The sequence below is a fragment of the Ruditapes philippinarum genome, unplaced genomic scaffold (assembly GCF_026571515.1).
Source record: "Ruditapes philippinarum isolate M1 unplaced genomic scaffold, ASM2657151v2 ctg455_1_1_1_1, whole genome shotgun sequence".
NCBI lineage: Eukaryota > Metazoa > Mollusca > Bivalvia > Venerida > Veneridae > Ruditapes > Ruditapes philippinarum.
The window spans coordinates 542,021-565,390 of NW_026863235.1; the positions used below are offsets into that span (position 1 = coordinate 542,021).

A 23,370-nucleotide genomic window follows, 5' to 3' on the forward strand; every position below is an offset into this window, starting at 1 on the left:
TTAACTAAATTAATGTCTATATTTTTCAGGATACAGCAGAAAAGTTGAGACTCATACAAGTAAGTTTGTGTCTGTCTCATGTAAGTTTTTGTTATACCCCTACCACATACAATGTAATTAATTAGGAGGGGACTATACTGAAATCACTTGGTAGCGCCTGCCAGTAAGTTTTTCTGCTGTCAGTCATTCTATCAGTCAGTCTTGTGCGAGATTCATTGAATTATAAGCTATATTCCATCCACAAGCTTAGTTAAACAAGAGGGCCATGATGGCCCTAGATCGCTCACCTGACTTATCAAACTCATTCAAACAATTACCTAGACAAGCATTCTGACCAAGTCTCATGACAGGTGAGTCAAAAATGTGACCACTATAGTGTTAACAAGGATTATCCATATTTGAGCAATGCGACATAGTTTTTTACCCAGGTGACACATATTCAAACTTGACCTAGAAATCATCAAACAAACTTTCAGACAATTTCCAGGATACTTTGGATCAAAAACAGTAGCAACTAGAGTGTAAACAAGACTTTTCTATTTTAAGCTCCGGTGACCTAGTTTCACATGCAATTTCGAAACTCATCCAAGCAATTACCTAGACAAGCATCCTGACCAAGTTTGATGATAATTGAGTCGAAAATGTGACCACTAGACTGTTAACAAGGTTTTTTCCATATTTAGGCGGTGTTAGATCTTGACTTAGAAAATCATCCAAAACAAACTTTCAGACCAATTAACAGAATATTTGGATAAAAACAGTAGCCAACTAGAGGTGTTAACAAGAAATTTTTCTTTTTTTAGCTCCTGTGACCTAGTTTTTCATCCATGATGAGCATGTTTCGATTTATTCCAGCAATGACCTAGACAAGTTTCCTGACGCAAATTTTTGATGACAATTGAGTCAAAAATTGTGACCACTAGAGTGTTTACACAAGGTTTTTTCTATTTTTAGCTCCTGTGACCTAGTTTTTCATCTGAGATGACCCATGTTCGAACTCATCCGAGCTATCACCTAGACAAGCATCTTGATCAAGTTTGATGATGATTGATGCAAAAATGTGACCGCTAGAGTGTTAACAAGGTTTTTTTTCTATTTTTAGCTCCGGTGACCTACTTTTCAATCCGGATCGCCCATGTTCGAACTCATCCGAGCTTTCACCTAAGACAAGCATCTTGACAAGTTGATGATGACTGATGCAAAAATGTGACCGCTAGAGTGTTAACAAGGTTTTTCTATTTTTAGCTCCGGTGACCTACTTTTTCATCCGAGATGACCCATGTTCGAACTCATCCAAGCTATCAAACTAGATAAGCATCCTGACCAAGTTTGATGATGATTGATGCAAAAAATGTGACCGCTAGAGTGTTAACAAGGTTTTTTTCTATTTTTTAGCTATGGTGACCTACTTTTTCATCCGAGATGACCCATGTTCGAACTCATCGAAGCTATCTCCTAGACAAGCATCTTGACGCAAGTTTTGATGATGATTGAATGTAAAAATGTGACCGCTAGAGTGTTAACAAGGTTTTTCTATTTTTAGGCTACGGTGACCTACTTTTTTTCATCCGAGATGACCATGTTCAAGGAACTCATCCGAGCTATCTCCTAGACAAGCATCTTGACCAAAGTTTGATGATGATTGAATGCAAAAAATGTGACCGCATAGAGTGTTAACAAGGTTTTTTTCCTATTTTTAGCTCCGGTGACCTACTTTTTCATCCGAGATGACCTATGTTCGAACTCATCCAAGCTATCAACTAGATAAGCATCCTGACCAAGATTGATGATGATTGAGGCAAAAATGCGACTGCTAGAGTGTTAACAACTAAATGTGAACGGACGACGGACGGACAGACGACGGACAATCATCGATCCTAAAAGCTCACCCTGAGCATGCTCAGGTGAGCTAAAAAGGTAACCACATCAACTGAAAAGTTCACAGATTTATATGGATAAATGAGACTTGAGGATTTTAGAAAAAGCCCATAAAACCTAAATGTTGGTACAGACATACTGTTTAAATCGAATATGGAGCAATTTGTTTTGTTATATTCTTTTGTTTAATAGAAGGCCTTTGTCCCTTATTTTTTTATTGCTGAATATATTTGTTTGTCCTCTTATTTTGCTACGATGCCCCTCTTTTTAGTTTCTGTCTCACCATGTCTTCCCTTTAAATCCTACACCAGTTGAAGTTTTTATTCACATGCAGGTAATATTGGCAGAAAACATTTTTTGTGACAATCTCTTGTCACTAATAAAGTCATGAAAAAGGATATATTTAATGTTTAAGTTTCTGGCTGCTTTACTTGTGGGTAGAAATACACCGATAAACACTTTCCCCAACTAGCAGACGACAGGCTTTTCTTATCAGTAGGTTTTCGAGTAAAGATAACCGGTTACGTATCTCACTGTATAAATCGTATGTAAAATGGGCTGACATATAGTAGGTTTAACAGTTAATTTAAATACTTTGGTGTCAAAAGATATGTTAAATTATATACTGTGACAAAGCTAAGATCCCAAGCTTTCCATTGATGTAATAATTTTTAAAATGTAATCACAACAAACTAGCGGTTTAAAAATTGCTTAATTCGTATTGTTTTAGCGTATGAGATGAGACTGGATATACCTCGGTTATTTACCTAGTTCATATGAAAAGTGTTTATGGGTGTATTATAGTATGTTAAAACTTTAAACATGATTTCAGAGTAAATTGGACAGATTCGGAACGGAAAAAGAAGATTTGATAAAAAAGAAAGAGGAAAAGCTAGAAACTGCAAAAGCAGCGGTTTGTTTGTTTCTCTTGAATATTTTAAAGTTTTTGTGACTTTTCTTGTTTATTTATATTGTTGAGCCGCTTGCGGTGAGCTCAACTTAGTTGCCACATTTGGCATATTTTTTATCAAATTATTTGTGACTGAACAAGAGAATAAGGATGTCATAAAGCAAATTTAAGTTTTAATGCTAATATTTATACCTGTTGTTTTTACAGTTGGTTAGATAATTTATATGGGCTTTAAGTTTGTCTGTGTCTGACTACTGTATAAGTGGTTGATTAGCACCAAGGAAATATTGGCAAATTTCACAAATTGATGAAAATAGCTAAAATTTCCTCTAGTATAAGTATCAGAAACCAACCTCTTTTCACGCTTCTCCAAAATTGGCAATTGGCTTATATTTCCTCAAGCGAAATGTCTGGAATTTTAAATTCACTAATTCACACAGAAATATCCATATATACAGTACTTAACACTTCACTTCTGTCCACTGTGATTGAGTTTGATTCCCACCAGGGACTAAGAGGAAAGAACATGTATTCCATATTTGGAAAGAAATTCGAATATTATTGAAAAATGTATATTTCTTGTACATGTTGCATTTTTAATAAAATTTTGGAATCCTATATTTAAGAAGTGAATGATTTTGATTTCAAGATGTATATCTACAATTTTTATCGTTTTGTGTGTTTGAAGGTTGAAATAGTGAAGGGCCATGCTAGTAAAGTGGAAAATATTAACCAGGATATTGAAAGGTTTGTAACTGATGAAACTGTTAAAAGATTTCTCTTAACATTGTCATAACTTAATGAAGCTTAACCTTTACAATAGTATGTTTGTATAATGAATATGTCCCCACCCCAACGAATTTTTAACTTTCCAATGTTAATTTTAATTTTAGAGATTTTGATATCAGGCAGTTAACCCATAACCTATTCTGTTCCTAAAGTGAGCTTGTCTGGCCTTTGTTTATGAAGACTTAAATTTGTTAGCCAACTGTATAAAGCCTGAACAGACTGTGCTGATGCACTATTCTTGTGGCAAAAGTTGATCAATTAACTTTTGGTTATGTACATGCTTGCGTGGCTGTATACAGGTAATGAAGGGCTGTAATTACCTGTGTTTTGTGTACACATTGATAAATATAACTGGGCTCATTTTAAAATGTCAATGAGGGGCACTATTTTCTCTGAGTTGTGAAAGCATACATTATGTAGATGGGCCTTCATAAATAAAACAGCATTGAGATAATTACTTGTACGGTTACTTCATTTACTACGTCATTTACAGTGACATTAACTTCCCTTTACCACCAGTATAGAATCAGGCCAGCCTGACCATAATCTACTATTGGTTGCACAGTTTAAGTTTTTTAAGAATTGAAATCTCCAAATCTGACTTATGACAATACCAAAGTCAAAGCTAGACCACTTTATCACACAAATGCAGTAATGTAGCATTACAATAAGGTAATTGCTTTTTGTTTATCATGTACATGTATGTATTTTTGACAAATACTTAAAATAAGAAATTAATACACAGTGCTTTTAAAATAAAAATAACTCTGAATTAGAGAAAATTCAATGTTTTATGTCCCTTATTTAGAATGTTCTCTTACATTCATCACACAGTTATTTTTGTAGTTATAACCAGTCTGGGAAAGCGAGCAAATTAGAAGAGAACCAGGCTGACAAGGAGAGAAAAGAGAAAAAAATGGTCACCATTGAAGAAGAGCTGAAAGATATTGTTACCAATATTGACAAATGGAGAAAAGATCTTTCTACCCAAAAGGTGAATAATATTTCTAATTTTAACCCTTTCCCACATGAGCATATTGTGAATCAAAGTGCTGCAGCACTGAATGCGACGGACATGCAACCAGAAAGACATTAAGGCTTTTTTTAGAAAAAAAACAAAACACAAAATATGTAACAGAGAAAATTTGTTCCATACAAGTTCGAGATTTGTAGAGCAATATATTTTGTGTCCCAAACTGATATAATTCAGATTTTATTTAAATACAGAATGAAATTTATGCCTAAAAACTCTGGTCAAACTTGTAAATCAGTGTCCTTATCGATTTATTCCAAGACATGACATGTAAATAGAAAAAAAAAACTGTCAACAAAATATTTCTTAAATAAAACCATGCAAATAAACTTCAAGCATAATACATTATACATGTGAGAATGCTATTTAGAATTGCTTTGTGTTATATCATAGTGGGCATATAGACAATAAAATATAAGTCATTTGTATTTTTATTTCTCTTGGATATGTCTCATTAAAAATATTTTTGGTTAAAATCATCAGCAATTAATAGTGTATTTTTTAGATTTTTTTTATTTACAAGGTAAAGATGTAGAGGCCAGAGCACATCTTTTTTATTTTAATTTAAATGTCACTTAAGCACTACAGTGTTTAGTTGTCCTTTTCAATTTCACACTAAATTCCATTTTCAACTTGTTTGCTTCTTACAATTGTATAGAATTTCTAAAAGTATTGCATGTAATCCGCTGGTTTATTACATGTATAATGTGTACTCCCTAATCGCCTGTCCAAAAATCAGCACAGGTGAAGCAGAATCTATTTTTAGAATAGCGAAGGTTAACTCATATCGTGACCTAGAAAAATATGTAAACAAACCACAAGAATCGGAAGTAGAACTGATATTATAACTTCCTTCAATAAAGATTACCATGAAAGACTACATGGTGGTAAAGTGTTGAAAAACTCTCTTGTTACATGCATTTTCAAAAATAGATACTTATACTAACCATTGTACTGTATCTAATTTATTAATAACTGCTGAATATTCTGCTAAACCCGCGGAAGAGTCACGAAAAAAGTTTTTTTTTTATTAATGCGTGAGTTATTCCAGAGTCACGAAAAACTTTTGATTTGTTAATAATAACGTTTTGTATAATGAAGAAATATTTATTTCCTACTAATAATTTCTTGGAACTCAGAGCTTACACCTTTATTATAGTATAATTTGCTGTCCTACTTTTTCGACAGCGGTAAATCGTTTCGGCAGTAATTTGCATATGGCGCAATAATTCTACGGGACTACAACGTTTTTATCAATCATATACGTTCATATTTTAACTTGGATAACTTAATTTGAAATTGAAAAGGCTAAATATGGAAGATTTTAAGATATCCCAACAAAGTATGGGAGTTTTAAAGGATCAAATTCATGTACTATTTCTTTGGCTGTTAATCGGTTGAGGACACTTTGCGCAATTGTAGCTGACAAAATCCCATGTGTAGATGACTTAGCTCTGAATGCGCCTGAGGGCGCGTCCGTCGCAAAAATGGCCGTTTTCAGTGAAAAGCCTCCTGTTACAAGTTCAAACTGCTATGAAACTATGAAAAATGCTTCAATACTAATCCAACTTGGCACAAATGTTGACTGGACCATTGCCTTTGTAAGGACATGCTCAGTCTTAAATTTCCTGTTACCATGGCAACGAGGGGACATCTCAAAATTGCCAAAAATCACTATTTTGCCTCGTTTTTTTCAATCAAAATTTATTTTAAAGTGCTGCAACTTCTCAAGGGATTGAGATAGAGTCAAAGGCTTTTCAGCATTGGTTACACCTTACCTTATGATCGACCTGGGGTCATATTCAGCCTCTCACAAGTCCAAAATTTTTTGGCGATGAGGGGGACTCCGCCCACTTCAAACCCCCGAAACAGAAGGGGGCATATCCCCCTTCTGGCAACCCCCTGATGTATCTTTTGGATGGGGGCAGCGCCGAAAAAGTGCTCACTTTTTTTAACAACATTTCTCAAACAAAAACATGTGTTTGGGGCCCAAATAGGACATTTTTTCACTATTTCAGGCCTAAAAAAGGGGGGGGGGGGGGTCGAAAGTGTGTTGTTTCGCGTATATATGAGGTAAAGGGTTAACTGGATGGTAAATGCAATCTCTGCATTTATCTCAAGGGCAATCAGATCAAATTTCATGACATTATCTTTTTACCTTGACTATTAAAAGAATATGTAAAGTAATTGTACTCACCCTAGCGTCGGTGTTGACATCACACTTCGGTTAAGTCTTTTTGCATGCAAGTCAGTTTCTCCAAAACTGCTAAAGGGAATGGGTTGAAACTTCATACATTTATTTGAGAACATTATAGAAAGTCACTGGGCAAGGCCTGTAACTTTAACATGTATTTTAACCTTTTTTAACTTAGAAAATTCTATATTATCCAGGCTCTTGTTTTTACTATCAAGCACTGAGAATAGTTGAGCATGCTATCCTTCTTGTTCTTGTATTACTTTAATGTTAATACAAAAAAATGATTATGTCTCTTTATTTAAAAATTTATAGGTTTATCATAAAACTATGTGATAGTACATTTTTGTTAAAGAAAGACATGAACAACTATATTGATATGACTAATGCTTTTATCAAGAAAAAAAACTTAATCAACTTTAAATATCATATCTTCAAGGTACGTGAGTTTGACCTCCAGAATTTGAGAAATAAACAAAAAGAGATAAACTTAATCAAATTAGGTATAAAAATTTAATATCATGTTTTCAAGGTACAAGAACTTGATCTTCAGAATAATCTGAATTTGAGAAATAAACAGAAAGAGATAGAAAAGATCAGTAAAAAGATTGTTGACCTGGAGAGTAAACTTAAAGATTTAGATGTGGCTGAACTAGACAGGGAACGGAGATGTCTACACCAAGAAAAGGAAAATCTAAAAAAAACAGGTAAGTCCGAACTGTTGATGATTTGATGTGAATAACAAAATTCACATGTTTATATTTATAATAATGAGATACAGAAATTAGTATTCATGTAACAAAATTAACAATATTATATAATATCAGAATTATGTGATAACAAGCTTAATAATTTTACTACCAATTTACCAAATTTCTGATGTTGTGATTAATGGTCAATACAAAGTGATATTGACCTGTTGATATTGATCAAAACAAACTTCATCATCAAACATTGGGCTAAATTTTACCATCCATAATTAGTAGCCAATATAGTAAATTGCTCATATAATCAATCAAAGCACAGAAGGCACTGAATTTGTTTGGGTCTCAGAATGTCAGAAAGGTGAAGGTTGTGAGATTATAAACCAATTTGTTTTTAGCTCACCTGTCACAAAGTTACAGGGTGAGCTTTTGTGATCTCTTTTCGTCCGGTGTCCGTCCGTTAACTTTTATTTTAAATGACATCTCCTCATAAACCACTAAGCCAATTTCATCCAAACTTTACAGGAATGTTCCTTTGGTGGTCACCTTTAAAAATTGTTCAAAGAATTTAATTCCATGCAGAACTCTGGTTACCATGGCAACCGAAAGAAAAAAATTTAAATATCTTCTTTTAAAAAACCCAAAGAGCTAGAGCTTAGATATTTGGCATGAAACATCTTCTAGTGAGTGTCTACCAAGTTTTTCAAATAAAAGCCCTGGGGTCAAAATTGGCCCCGCCCCAGGGGGTCATTGATTTTCCCTATATGCATATAGTAAAAACTTTAAAAAAAATTTTAAAGAAGCCAAAGAGCTAGAGCTAAGATATTTAGCATGAAACATCTTCTAATGAGTGTCTACCAAGTTTGTTCAAATAAAAGCCCTGGGGTCAAAATTGGCCCCGCCCCAGGGGGTCATTGATTTCCCTATACGCATATAGCAAAAACTTAAAAAATCTTCTTTTAAAGAACCCAAAGAGCTAGAGCTAAGATATTAAGCATGAAACATCCTCTAGTGAGTGTCTACAAAGTTTGTTCAAATAAAAGCCCTGGGGTCAAAATTAGCCCCGCCCCGGGGGTCATTGATTTTCCTTATATGTGTATAGCAAAAACTTAAAAATCTTCTTTGAAAAAAAGCCAAATAGCTAGAGTTTAGATATTAAGCATAAAATATCTTTCTAGTAAGTGTCTACAAAGTTTGTTCAAATAAAAGCCCTGGGGTCAAAACTGGCCCGCCCCAGAGGTGTCATTGTTTTTAATTATATGTGTATAGTAAAAACTTAAAAAATCTTCTTTTAAAAAACCCTAATGAACTAGAGGTAAGATGCTTAACATGAAACATCTTCTTGTGGGTGTCTACCAAGTTTGTTCAAATAAAAGCCCTTGGGTTAAAATTAGTCCTGCGGGGGGGGGGGGGGGGGGGGGGGGGGGGGGGGGGGGGGGGCTGCAAAGGTCATTGTTTTTCATTATATGTGTGTGTAGATCATGAAACATCTTCTAATAGGTGTCTTCCAAGTTTGTTCAAATAAAAGCCCTGGGGTTTAAACTGGCCCCGCTCCGGGGGCCTATATACAGGTGAGCGACCTCAGGGCCATCATGGCTCTCTTGTTGTATAGTGCCACCAATGCTTTCCAGTGTTATGACTGTAGTAAATTGGCTATAAGACTTATTGCAACACTGATAGTCAATTCAATGTTTATTTGACTTAAAAATTTTTTTAAAAAATGAGTCGCCTCAACTGGGATTTGAACTCCAGACCTCTCGATTCATAAGCGAGTGTGCAAACCCCTCGGCCACGGTGAAGTTATAATGGCCTGAAGAAAAATATATTACTCTAAATTAGGGTTTGTAACTCTTATTATTTCGACGCTAAACCTGTTGTTTAACCCAGATGTAAATAATCATGGAGCTTACTATAAGCATGTATATCTATAAGGAATGAACAATATTAGAAATCTTCGACCATTCGGGAACTACTTTGCTTGAAAATCAATGCCCCTGTCATTTGACAATCTTTACGCATTGATCTCCCCTGAATTTTTCAGCGTCAGTGTACATATAAAGGGAAGTAACCGCTTCAAAAAAGTGGACTACTTTAGGCATTTGCAATTAACAGTATTAGGCTCTGAAATTTCGCTACCATTATTTGTTTGGTCTGACGACCCAAACAAATAAAAACAGTGTTGTGTAAAAGAAAAATCATGTGTAAATTATACACTTTAGAAAGGGATCTAATGCCTTAAACAGAAAAAACAATTACTGTGCTGCCTGTTTGCTTGTTTAGGGCTTGTTTGAATGAAAACGGAATTCAGACATCTTTGAAAATTTACCAAACGGTTAAAACGGTTAAAAATCACATTAGCCAGCCATAGACAGGGATATTTACTTCATCATCTCACAATTATTGTATATTATGCTTTGTACATGAATGACAAAATTCATGTTTTATCAATTACAAATTTTACAATTTGTTATATTTATTATATTTTGAAAGGGTTGAGTTACAAATTGATGATGATGTTCATTTGTTATTTAAATACTTTCTTATTCAATCCAGCGGTATACCACGGAAGGCCGTCAGACAGAATTGGAGAATCAGATTAGAGCTGTGAAGGAGGAGTTACAAACAGACATGTATAAAGGAGCGGAGGAGAAATATCGTAACAAGATAATTGACCTTACAGTAAGAGAACATGGTTCAAGTCTCATCTTTTTGTATGTGTTACAGATGGTTCTTGTCTAGTGTTTGCATGATAAATTTTATTGATATATAGTGCTTTTTGGTCCCGTAGCTTGTGTTTCTATCTTGGTAATGTTTGAAATGAGCAGGGCTTCCATTGGTGGAAGTTTGGAAGTCATTTACTCCTTGATTTTGGCCTATGACTTCCAAAATGTAATACTTTTCTACTTTAACTACATAATGTGACTTTCAGTTTGAGAAATTTTGAAGTCTCTGACTTCCAAATTTTGTAACTTAATGCAAGTCCTGAATGAGGTTATTAATTAAATATAAGAATATGGTCTACTTTGCTTCAAGGCATTGAAGATACATACTTAAATTCAATTTGTTCCCAAAATATTACTGGTTATTTTCCTGCCATGGATTAAAATTATTTCATGATGGAAGTGTTATTCTTCCAGTATGGCTTTTGAGTTGCCACATTACTTTAGGTATATATGTGTGAGACTCGACTTCAAACTCAGCTTCAAAGGAAAACATTCTGAATTAAATCTGTTAATCATTTTGATTCACTGGTTTTAAACTCATTCCATTCTGTAGCACCTGTTAAATTTTATTAAGTATGAATCATAAGTTTGTTGATATATCTGAAATCTCTGATTTATAATGTAAGAATTTTATTTATGTCTGAACATACTTGTATCTTCTCAAACTTTTGATTCTTACAGTGTATTTAATCATCATGGCAATTATGGAAATATTTTCTTATATTCACTGCCAAATGTTGTAATGTTATTTCAGACAACAGAACTGGCCAATGAAGATTTAGAGAAATATGAACATGCACTAGATAAGTATGTTTGAAACAAGAACTCATTTCCCTTGTAATTTATTTATTTTTTTTAAAGAGCTAAATGTTACAAACTGTGAATGTTGTTGCATGATTGTAAAATTTAAACTTTCTGGTGACAATTAAATTTTTCAATATGGCGTGTTATAAGTTAGCTTTCAAAAAATGTTGGTGCCAATGAATGCTTATCAAGAAACAATATCTGGGTTAAAATATGAGACAAGTGAAACTGAAAAATAAAAAGGCTTTTCAACGTGCCAAAAGTTGTATGTTAATCAGAACATTTGGTTGTGTTTCACAAGTAAAACTGAAAAATTTGCATATCTTTTAAAAATTGTTAATGAAATACTGTTTTAGTGTAATTTTGAAGACAGAGAGAAATTAGACAAAAATGTTATTTTATTTAAAAGATTTAATTTTGATACAGAGAGGTGTGATTTATCGTTAATCTTTAAAAACAAATAACTTCTGACAAAACTTCTTTTTTCACTAATGCATTCTTGTTAGTCCCCTACCGGTTTAACCGGAGGGGACTTTAGGTTTACCCTCTGTCGGTCTGTCAGTCCGTCCGTCCGTCCACATAACTGGATCCCGCGATTACGCAAAAAGTACTGAAAATATTTTTATGAAACTTGATATATGGATAAATGTCAGTATGGAGATTATGCACGTCTTTTTCTTTTCTTCCTATGTTGAAAATTCAGGTTGCTATGGCAACAAATAGACTGAAAATATGGCAAATTTTAAACTGGATCCAGTGATAACACAAAAAGTACTGAAAATATTTTTATGAAACTTGAAATATGGGTAGATGACAGTCTGGAAATTATGCACATCTTTTTCTTTTTTTCCTATGTTGAAAACACTGGTTGCTATGGCAACAAATAGACTGAATTTCAAGATTTCTGATTAGAATTTTTACGCTTTGTCACTGTAAGTTCTTTATTTCTTAAGGTGTTTACTTCAAACTTTAAATATAAGTTTCTGGTCATCAACCACATCATATGTGACAAGGTTTACAACTCTAGCACAAAAATTATCAGAATTACCTCCCTTGAACTTGTCTTTTTTAAATAACTTCTTTATTTCTTAATGTATCTACTTCAAACTTCATATATATGTTTCTTATTATCACTCAACATTTATGAGAAGGTTAAATACTCTAGCAAAACTATTACTAGAATTATGTCCCCCTTGAACTTAGATTCTTTTCCAGAAATTGGTATTTTTTACTCCAACTTCTTCATTCCTTATAGGATTTACTTAAAAATCTCACATCATAATAATATGACAAGGTTTATAAAACTAGATCCATATTTTCAGAACTATTTCCTCCTTAAACTTTGAATTTTTCTTATCCATTCTTTAACTTTCTTATTTCTTCATGGACTTTCTTCAAATTCAAAATAAACATTCATTATCAACACCTACATTCTATTTTTGTTTTTAATTTTTAACTTTGTTACTTACTATACATTATAGTTAATTGCTATATTTGAAAATTGTTGATTTTTTTACTTATCTTCTTTGTGACTATAAATGGTATCTTTAAACTCAAAGTAAAACTTGCATCAATGTTCATAAATCTGGCATCGTTATTTCAAGAGTTATCTCCTCTTTAAGAATTTTGTATTAAAATATGTTATATTTTGGTAACAGGGATGTTTAAAAAAAATAACTTAAGAGTCTCCTTCAGTCTGTCTGTCTGTTCATAAAAACTGTTTCCTGAGATCACTTTTAAAGATTTTTTCCAACAAATTTACTAAAAATAGAGAAAAGTTGAAACATTAGTTAAACTTATTCATCCTGAGAAAATTGGACCTTTTGATTATCTGTTGTATAAACATAATTTCCTTACTAGGCAGGGAAACTTGACACATTACTATGATATAGACAAACTTAGAACTCAAAAGATTTAAGTTCACTCATGTCATTCATTCACTGGTAAAATTGAATGGCCAATGGCCCATCAGAATGTTGCTGGGGTTCTAACTGGTAGGGGACTAATGGATTGCTTGCAATACTATGATAATTGCTTGTTTTCATGTTTCTTATCATCTAGTAAAGAAATAGCAACATGTTTTTCTTAAACCATAAACCCTTTGACTTTGCATGAAAGACTTTGAATTTGTAACAGTTCTGTAGTAGTAAAAATATCTGCAGTATCAAATTTTAGTATTTGGAAGCAAACAGTGTTGGATCTTGCCAGACTATGCAGAATGATGAACCATTTTTCCAGACTCTGAACTATTGGCATAGCTCTAATAAAATCCCTGGGTTAAGTTTTATCACTGATACAAGTCTGCTATTTATTATTTTGATAGGGCTATCATGAAATACCACAAAATGAAGATGTCAGAGATAAACAAAATTATCCGAGACCTGTGGAGACAGACATACAGGGGTCAAGGTAAAATGTTAATTTGGTATCTATTTCTTATAGTGTGCTTCCTATTGAAAAGGATTTTGTAAGATTACAATAAAGGGTGTGTATCCTGTTTTCTTGTATTATCGTGGGGCTAAGGACTAAACTTGGTTGGATAATTTTTATAAAACGTTTTGGTACAGTATTTTTTAGCCTGATACCCAGGTGAGACCCAGAAAAATACCTTTTTAAGAAAATATAATGGAAGAAAGATCTTAACCGTAAGGAAAACAAAAAATATTTCTGCTTTTATAAACTGACCTTAACCCTCTATGTGAAGCAGATGCTTTCTCATATTATCGTGAAATTTGATTGGTTGTTAAGGCTGGGTCGCCAAGTGATGATTTTATTCTATACACCAGTTCAAATCATTAGTGCAACTCCAAATTAAGTGTTAAATGGCTTGGCCATGTAATTATTAGTGTTTTAATAACATCTTGGTAGGCCATAATCAAACTTTTTAGGATCATATTGAAGCTTCTTTGGTACCAAATGATTTGGTTTGTTCCAAAAATAGTTTGAACTCAGTTAAGTGTTGTTTACATAATCCCTCTCAAATATATTAAGTTTATGTTTACTTATTAGTTATATGAGCATTTAGCACTGAATACTACAGCTTTCCATAGCAGCGGCAAATGTTTTTGTTGTTTTGTTGTCAAAAATAAAAAATGATAAGGTTAAACAATGTTTCATTATTGGTTTTTAATTGGAGTTCATATGTTTTGTATATTATCTATTTGTGGAACAAATATTTTGAGCTGTATTGTACATATAGTAGTGTGAGACCGTCATTTGATGTGCCTGTGTCAGAGACCCGCTACAGGTTTCTGCAACATGGAAAAAAACTAGAAAATTTATGATTTTGGGGGCGGGGGAAAACTAATAGATTTAATGTTTTTTTCTCTGGATTTTACGATAATTTCCAAAGTTATTTTGTTTTTTATCTGTTTTTGACGCATTTCTTTCGTTATTTTTGCCGGAGATGAAAAAGCTCTTCTAAATCGACAAGTTTTCAGATATCAATGAAAGTCGCGAGTGTCGCTTCCATCCGTTTTAATAATTCCACGATAATACGAGAAACCACGATAATACAAGAAACAGGGATATATGTATGTATTCTATGTTTAATGAGGGACCATTTGCCCATAAAAGCACAAAAAGCAGTGTTAGCAGTGGAGTATGGACCCTGGACTTGTCACCACTCATGCTGTTAAATGTTAATTTTTGAAGCACAAAATGGGCATCATTTACCTCCATGCAATTTTCATGGAGTATTAGCCAAAGCCAATGAGAAGCTAAGTATATTGTAACCTTAGACAATGTGAAAAGGGTTGTAGGTTCGACTGTCACTCATGAAATATTTATTTTAAAATAAATCCTGTTTTTATAGAAAAAACTTCAATATCCTCTATATATTTGTTTTTTACAGACATAGAAACTATAGAGATACGTTCAGATGAGGATGATTCCACGGCCATAAATACACGTAAGACGTATAACTATCGTGTTGTGATGATCAAACCTGGGGATGCTGTGATAGACATGAGGGGGAGATGTAGTGCTGGACAAAAGGTGAACTTTCTGATGTATCTTTAATTAAAGTAAAAAAAAACCAGATAGTTAAAAAAATTAACCAGTGCTGATTTTCTTCTTTGATAATGAATGCTATAATGAGATTTATAATAAGTTTAAGGATGAAATAAATGATTGGAAAACTTATTAGATCTACTGACAATATTTTTATTTATATTTTAGATGTTGTGTTTTCGTTTATACATCAACAGGTTAAATGCTCACTATCTTATTCATGATATTGTTTAGGTACTGGCATCGTTGATAATACGCCTGGCCCTGGCAGAGACATTCTGTTTAAACTGCGGAATTTTAGCACTAGATGAACCCACAACCAATCTGGATAGAGAAAATATTGAAAGTTTAGCTGATGCACTAGTGGAGTAAGTATATATGAGTATAAATATTTACGACCGGTCATGTGTAGTCGAGTCAGCCTTATTTTTGGACACTTGCAGTCATTCTGTAATAAAGCTTTGTATCTGAATTGTCGGTGGTTTTACCCAGATGCTGGCTTTTGTCTGATATATTGCTAGGATTGACCTGTTTCATATTTCTCCACCAAGAAAGCTAGAAATCTGCCATATTAACTTAAAACAGATTTTGTTTGACTTGCAACCTAACATGAAATATATTTTTTTAATTTCGCGGAAATTAATCTGTTTACTGACGCAATGTCTTTTCTAGGATTTTAAACTTTTGGGGAATTTTACCCCTGACTGAATCAATGTATTAAAAAAAAACAGCATTGGGATGGGTTGGCATGCAGGTTATATTTGTTTTAAGCTTGACTATTCGGTAAGAATAAGTAGAGCTATTGTAGTCACCCGAGTGTCCGCGTCGGCTTAACCACTTATGTTAAAGTTTTTGTAATACCTCAAATATTTTCAAAGTCCATATACATATGGCTTTGAAACTTTGCACAATCGTTCACCATCATGACCCCCACCTGTAGACAGAATGAAGTAACTGTATCAAGCATTTTAACAGAATTATGCCCCCTTTTCAACTTAGAATGTACATTTAGGTTTGCATACCACCTCCGATATTTTCATATTGTATTGAAACAAGTTGAAATTTTATACTCTTCTTTGAGAGCATTATAGGACTCTCTCCAAGGCCTATAACTGTAACATGGATTTAAAGAAAAAAAATGTCCTTTTGTTAACTCAGAAAATTTTACATTATCAAGGCTCTTTTACTATCAAGCACTAAGAATAGTAGAGCGTTGCTGTCCTACCTACAGCTCTTGTTTGGTTAAACTCTGCTTATTCCAAAGCTACATTGTAATAGAGGAATAAAGGTTTTTTATAGAAAGCTTTTTTGAGAAAATAGTTTAAAGTTTAGTTTGAGTTTACACTGTTCAAGAAGGGAATGGATTTTCTTAAGAGACTGTGATTGTGGATTCAAAAGTTTCAGTAATGATCGTCTAAACTCACTACATGTAATTAAGCAGCAATATTAATTAATCTATACCACCAGGATCGGTCATGTCTGAACAGCTCAAATAAATGTTAAACCTTCAAGTGTTAGAGGGGATATTTACAGACTTGTGACCTTGCCAGCTTAAATGCATTTCTTTGCAGCCTGGTCAGGTACCATACTTTGGCAGCTCACTATTAGAATCGTGATACAAAAAAAACCCTGGAACCTAACATAGCACTTCCAAATTCAAAGCTGAACAAGTCTGTTGCATAAGTTTTATAAAGTATAGCTGTTGTTAGCTAATTATCCTAATTGGTTAATAAACAAATATATCTCTTGCCAGGATCATTAAAGGACGTATTCACCAAAGAAACTTTCAGCTGGTAATCATTACCCACAATGAAGGTTTTGTTGAGTTACTGGGTAGATCAGAATATGTAGACTATTTCTACAAAGTCAGTAAAGATCAAAAGTAGGTATTTATTGTCCCCCGCCTTTTCGAAGAAAAAAGGGGGATATAGAAATAGGCTCCGTCCGTCTGGTCTGTCCGTCCGTCACACTTTCGTGTCCGGTCCATAACTTTGTCATTTATGAAAGAAATTTGAAATAACTTGGCAAAAATGTTTGTTATAATAAGATGATGTGTCATGCGCAACAACCAGACTCCTACCTCCAAGGTGAAGGTCACACTTGCTCATTCAAGGTCAACATTGTCTGTTTGAGGGTATATGTCGTGTCCGGTCCATAACTTTCTTATCTTTAAAGGGATTTGTTAAATACTTGCCACAATTGCTCACAATAATGAGAAGATGTGTCATGTGCTACAACTGATCACCTACCTCCAAGGTCAAGGTCACACTTGGAGGTTAACATAGTCTGTTACAGGGTATATTTCGTGTCCGGTCCATAACTTTGTCATTTATCAAAGGAATTTGAAATAACTTGGCACAAATGTTTGTTATAATAAAAGGCTGTGTTATGCGCATTTGAGGGTATATGTCGTGTCAGGTCTCTAACTTTCTTATCTTTGAAGGGATTTTGTAAATACTTGCCACAATTGTTCACAACAATGAGACAATGTTTCATGTGCAACAATCGGTCACCTACCTCCAAGGTCAAGGTCACACTTGGAGGTCAAAGATTAACATAGTCTGTTATAGGGTATATTTTGTGTCTGGTCCATAACTTCTTCATATATCAAAGGATTTTGAAAATACTTGGCACAAATAGTCACTATAATAACACGATGTGTCATGCCCAACACCTGCCTCCCTACCTCCAAGGTCAAGGTCACAATTCGAGGTCAAAAATTAACATAGTCTGTTAAAGGTTATATATTGTGTCTGATCTAGAACTTCTTCATAGTTCAAGGGATTTTGAAATAAATTTTGCACAAATAGTCACAATAATAAGACGATATGTCAAGTACAACACCTGCACCCCTACCTCCAAGGTCAAGGTCACACTTAGAGGTCAAAAGTAAACAGAGTCTGTTATATGGTATATTTTGTGTCCCGTCCATAACTTCTTCATAGATCAAGGGATTTTGAAAATACTTGGCACAAATAGTCACAATGATAAGATGACATGTCATGTGTAACACCAGTGTCCCTACCTCCAAGGTCAAGGTCATATGTAGAGGTCAAAGATTTACATAGTCTGTTTAAGGGTATTTTTTGTGTCCAGTCAATAACTTTTTCATAGATCAAGGGATTTTAAAAATACTTTGCACAAATAATCACAATAATAAGACGATATGTCAGGCACAAAACATGGGTCCCTACCTCCAAGGTCACACTAAGAGGTCAAAGATTAACATAATCTGTTAAAGGGTATATTTTGTGTCCCATCTATAACTTCTTCATAGTTCAAGGGATTTTGAAAATACTTGGTACAAATGGTTACAATAATAAGACGATATGTCATGCACAACACCTGCACCCCAACCCCAAGGTCAAGGTCACACTTATAGATCAAAGGTTAACATGATAGATTTTTAAATTCAGTGTTTCATTTTATTTCTTTGATAAATTGATTGTTGCATTTGCAGATCTAGCATTGATCATAATTTTGGACTGAAAGTCGTTAGATCCATACCTCAATCTTTTGAAATAGCACAATTTTATGCTTCATATAAAACTTCCCCGAGGCAGGGGACGTTGGTAACTCTGTTACAAATTCTTGTTGTTATTGATTTTGTTTAATCCTTATTATTACATGTATTGTTTTCTTGTAAACTTTATTTTGCATTGTATCATGGTATAGCTCTTTAAATTTAAAATGTTAATCGACATGCAGATTTTTGTGGATTTGATTGTCCCATCTAGTCGAGCTTGTGTAGTAGGAGAGATTTGACAAATAGTATTTATGCATTTAGAGTGGTAACCGTGGCAACAGGGATGATCACTTCTCTATATCAACAGTGTAGAACCATGCCAGCCAGTATGCTTGTTGAGTCTGACAGTTCCTGTACTTACCAGCTGTATAATTTAAGTATATGCAATTTGAAAAAATTGCATATTTGAAAACACTGAAAGTACTAATGAACAGCACCCATTTAACGTCCGTGGTTCTACTCTGGTGCCCGTTTGAGCCTGAAATAATGTTCAGAAGGGCACCTGAGGTATTCCTCCATCAGTAAAGCTGGAATGTCGCCAAATGACCTATACTGTGTTGGTGTGATGTAAAACCCAATCAAACAAACAAACAAAACAAACTTATTCTAAGATTGACAGTTCCATTATACAAACAAGGACTGAGATGGTTATATATTATCCACATATAACTTCTGAAAAACAGATAAAGTATACTTTTAATCATTGAAAGTTTTCATGGTCAAGATTTACACTTGGTAACAGAGAGAGTTATATAATTTTATACATTTCTTTTACAGTGGTTATTCAAGGCTGACCAAAGCTGAGGTTGCAGAACTGAGCAGCTAAGGTCCTTGAAGAATAAAAAAATAAACATTGAAAAAATTGACCAAAAATAAATTGTTATGATTGACATTTGTAAAGTTTATTGAATATGACTGTTGATTTTTATTTTCAACAAGCCTGCATGTGTTTACAAGTGTATAAAATGCCATTTGAATGTGTTCATGTTGTTATAATTCATTTGCATTTTGTTTTTATTTGTTTTTTATAAGACGAACGCTTGAAGATGTAAGCCTATAGATCAGTGAGCAAATTTCCAAAAAAAAACTAGAGGGCAAGATATGATTGAATTCCTAATTGTTGTACTATTTTTCTACATGTTTAGTGATGGAGTAAGGACTTTGTTTGCATTTTTTATACCCCCTGCACATAATGTGAAGGGGGCAATACTTGTTTTACTTTGTTGCATTGGTCAAGTTGTTGTTTTGTCCGTCAACATCTGTCAGCTGTATAACTTATACTCCTTAAGATGACATTATGCCCATCCAAGTGTCAATGGTGAGTGCACAGGTAAAAGTCAAAATACCTTTACATTTTGCCATTATTGTGTTCAAATTTATATTTTACTATGCAAAATAATAATCTATGTGACCCACAGACATTAATTAATATGAAAGTAAAATTATGAAAGCATACATGTGAACTCTCCCACTTTTAGCGGGAAACTCCCACTTTCTGCAGCCATATTTTCAAAGATTTTTCTTAAAATATGGTGTATTTTCACAAATTAAAGAAATCTCCCTCTTTTTGATATCAGAACTTTCTTCTTTGTTTATAGCAAATTCTAAAATCTTCCTCTTTTTGAAGAAAAATCTCCCACTTGATCATCGAAAAAAAGTTCACATGTATGTGAAAGTAATAAAAAAAACAATTCAATTTACATGGTATTAGATGCATGTTAATTTTTAATGAAAATTATGTTACAGATTTTGTTGTTTTGCCTCATAGTGATGTTTTTTTTTTGTTAGTGGTGCTAAAATTTCATTTATTTTGTTCATTGATTATAAGCATTTATTATACAATTATATACCTACTATCTTTGCAAATAAATCTACAACTCTATGTTCACCTTTCACATCTAAAATTATTACTTCTGTGCCAGTGATATTGTTTTGCTGTTGGTAAAATCAGAGGGATTTCCTTGTTACCAGGAATATTAAATGCCAATTATGAGATGATATCCCAATGTATTTTTTCTTTTCTTTTAAACTGCATACAGTACATATTTACTAATATGTCTTAATGACAGCCTCTTGAAAAAAAATATATGCATACAATGTAAAAAGATTGTCAAAAAAGAACATTTTGTTAAAGCTCAATGATAAAGTTTTTTCTTTGTTATCTATAATAAGGAATGAGACAAAATAATTTACCATTACATTATAAAATTACATGTACATATTATACATGTACTTGGGTGCATGGCACTATGTACATGTATGTTGGAACTTCTTCTAAGAACAGTTTTATCAAATAGACATGCAGTACACAAAGAGGATGGACAATGTATGATATATATTCATTTATTATAAACGTATAAATAAAAGATTGAGACAAATGAGGTTTTTTAGCTCACCTGTCACAAAGTGACAGGGTGAGCTTTTGTGATTGCTTTTCGTCCGGCGTCCGTCCGTAAACTTTTACTTTAAATGACATCTCCTCATAAACCACTAAGCCAATTTCATCCAAACTTCACAGGGATGTTCCTTTGGTGGTCACCTTTAAAAATTGTTCAAAAAATTTAATTCCATGCAGAACTCTGGTTGCCATGGCAACCGAAAGAAAAATCTTTAAATATCTTCTTTTAAAAAACCCTGAGAGCTAGAGCTTAGATATTTGGCATGAAGCATCTTCTAGTTAGTGTCTACCAAGTTTGTTCAAATAAAAGTCCTGGGATCAAAATTGGCCCCGCCCCAGGGGGTCATTGATTTTCCCTATGTACATATAGTAAAAACTTAAAAAATCTTCTTTTAAAGAACCCAAAGAGCTAGAGCAAAAATGTTTAGCATGAAACATGTTCTGATGAGTGTCTACCAAGTTTGTTCAAATAAAAGCCCTGGGGTCAAAATTGGCCCCGCCCCAAGGGGTTATTGATTTTCCTTATTTGTGTATAGCAAAAACTTAAAAATATTCTTTGAAAAAATCCAAATAGCTAGAGTTTAGATATTAAGCATGAAACATCTTCTAGTAAGTGACTACAAAGTTTGTTCAAATAAAAGCCCAGGGGTCAAACTGGCCCCGCCCCTGGGGTGTCAATGTTTTTAACTATATTTGTTTAGTAAAAACATAAAAATCTTCTCTTAAAAAACCCAATGAGCTAGAGCTTAGATATTTAGCATGAAACATCTTCTTATGGTTGTCTACTAAGTTTGTTTAAATAAAAGCCCTTGGGTTAAAATTGGCACTGGCAGGGGGGGGGCTGGTCATTGTTTTACATTATATGTGCGTTGTGTATTAAAAACTAACATTAATGGGTGTCTTCCAAGTTTGTTCACATAAAAGCCCTGTAGTTTAAACTGGCCCCGCTCCGGGGGCCTATATACAGGTGAGCGACCTCAGGGCCATCATGGTTTCTATAAATACAGGATTTATTTTCATTTTGTGGTATGAAAATTATTATATTTCACTCTTAGCTACCACAACTCATGAAATATTTATTTTAAAGTAAATCCAGTATTTATAGAAAAAAAATGAATATCCTCAATTTCTGTAATATATCCATATGTAGGCACAATTTTAATACAAAAAAGTATTGATTTCTTTTCTAAATATAGAAAGGAATTTCCTTTTGAAATATTTAAATCGTAAGATTTTTCACACCATTTGGTGAAGTATTATCCATTTATCAGGATTTAAATAGTTTATTTGATTATTGTAATGAAGTGTTGATAAGTGATCTGACTGTTGTGATTGCTCCATATTTTTCATGACATCATTTTGTTAAAGAATATTTTCATACTTTTGTACATAAATTTTGTTACTTGTTTTGATGTTTACCGAAATAAATATGTTGAAATATCAGCTTTTCTTTTCATGCATTAAATTATTGAGAAAGTTAGCTGTATGCATAGCTTTCTTAACACAGGAGAGCGGTAGCCTAAGTGGTTAAGGTGTCTGCTTCTCAACCCAGGGATCATGGGTTCGAGCCAATGGGTCACGAGTCACGACCATGTTTCTTCATATGACACCATGGCAGTACTGGTTGGTTCCAGGAAGCGGACTCGAAAGTGATTAAAATTTAAGTTGCAAGAATTTGTTTAGCAATGGAGCTTAAGTAAATATGTTTAAACCACCACATCTTCTCCCACCTCCAGTAAAATTGTTTTGGACGTTGACGTCAGCAGTGTCTTCCAAAAGCAGCCGACACATACAGCGTCTACTATACTTAACTATCCAGAATAGAACATGACAAACTGAAGTCTTGTCGGTAAATATTGAACAAACTTCAGGATTTGCGTCATCTTTCAAGTATTATACTACTTAGAGAACCAAGTTGTTGATTAAGACTACTTGCAAAAACCTAAGGGAAAATCATTTTCGGGTAATTAAATAGTCAAATTTCGTAACAGAGGCAAAAACTTAGCCCTTTGTATCTGTTAGCCGACCTAATTAACAGTGTTTGAAGAGTAGAGTTTTACATTGACAGGTCTGCTGCTAAAAATACTAGTATTGAAAAATAACCCGCCAAATATTTTATTTAGGGATCTACACGATTGTATACGTGGAAACGGGGAAATCCAGCTTTATTGAGAGCTTTAAAATTTTGCCCAATCACATTGTACAAAGGGTAGCGGTCAGTGTTTGTTGTAACCCTGACCCTGCTAGTATTTATATAAGGGATTACTCTCTCACCGTGTAGGAAACCGTGCGTCTCGCATGTGATTAGGGACCAATTATTACACAATTTAGGGTTCCCTGTTTGTATAATATCTCTATTTGGTTTCTCCTCTGATATGCTTATTTCTGCAATACCTAGTA

The 23,370-nt window shown here is 33.6% G+C and overlaps 1 protein-coding gene across 1 annotated transcript in view; it reads left to right on the forward strand.

Moving 5' to 3' along the window:
• The window catches only part of LOC132721542 (DNA repair protein RAD50-like), a 115,490-nt gene extending 93,077 nt beyond the window's left edge, over positions 1-22,413 (forward strand). Inside the window, exons 27-38 of the mRNA XM_060705863.1 lie at positions 30-113; positions 2,711-2,791; positions 3,477-3,535; positions 4,424-4,571; positions 7,337-7,511; positions 10,045-10,187; positions 10,986-11,038; positions 13,359-13,444; positions 14,889-15,031; positions 15,281-15,414; positions 16,800-16,928; positions 19,350-22,413. Of these exons, the coding sequence (XP_060561846.1) occupies positions 30-113; positions 2,711-2,791; positions 3,477-3,535; positions 4,424-4,571; positions 7,337-7,511; positions 10,045-10,187; positions 10,986-11,038; positions 13,359-13,444; positions 14,889-15,031; positions 15,281-15,414; positions 16,800-16,928; positions 19,350-19,398 (1,284 nt within the window). The 3' untranslated portion in view covers positions 19,399-22,413. The remainder of the gene's footprint in view (positions 1-29; positions 114-2,710; positions 2,792-3,476; positions 3,536-4,423; positions 4,572-7,336; positions 7,512-10,044; positions 10,188-10,985; positions 11,039-13,358; positions 13,445-14,888; positions 15,032-15,280; positions 15,415-16,799; positions 16,929-19,349) is intronic.
• Positions 22,414-23,370: the final 957 nt, after the last annotated feature.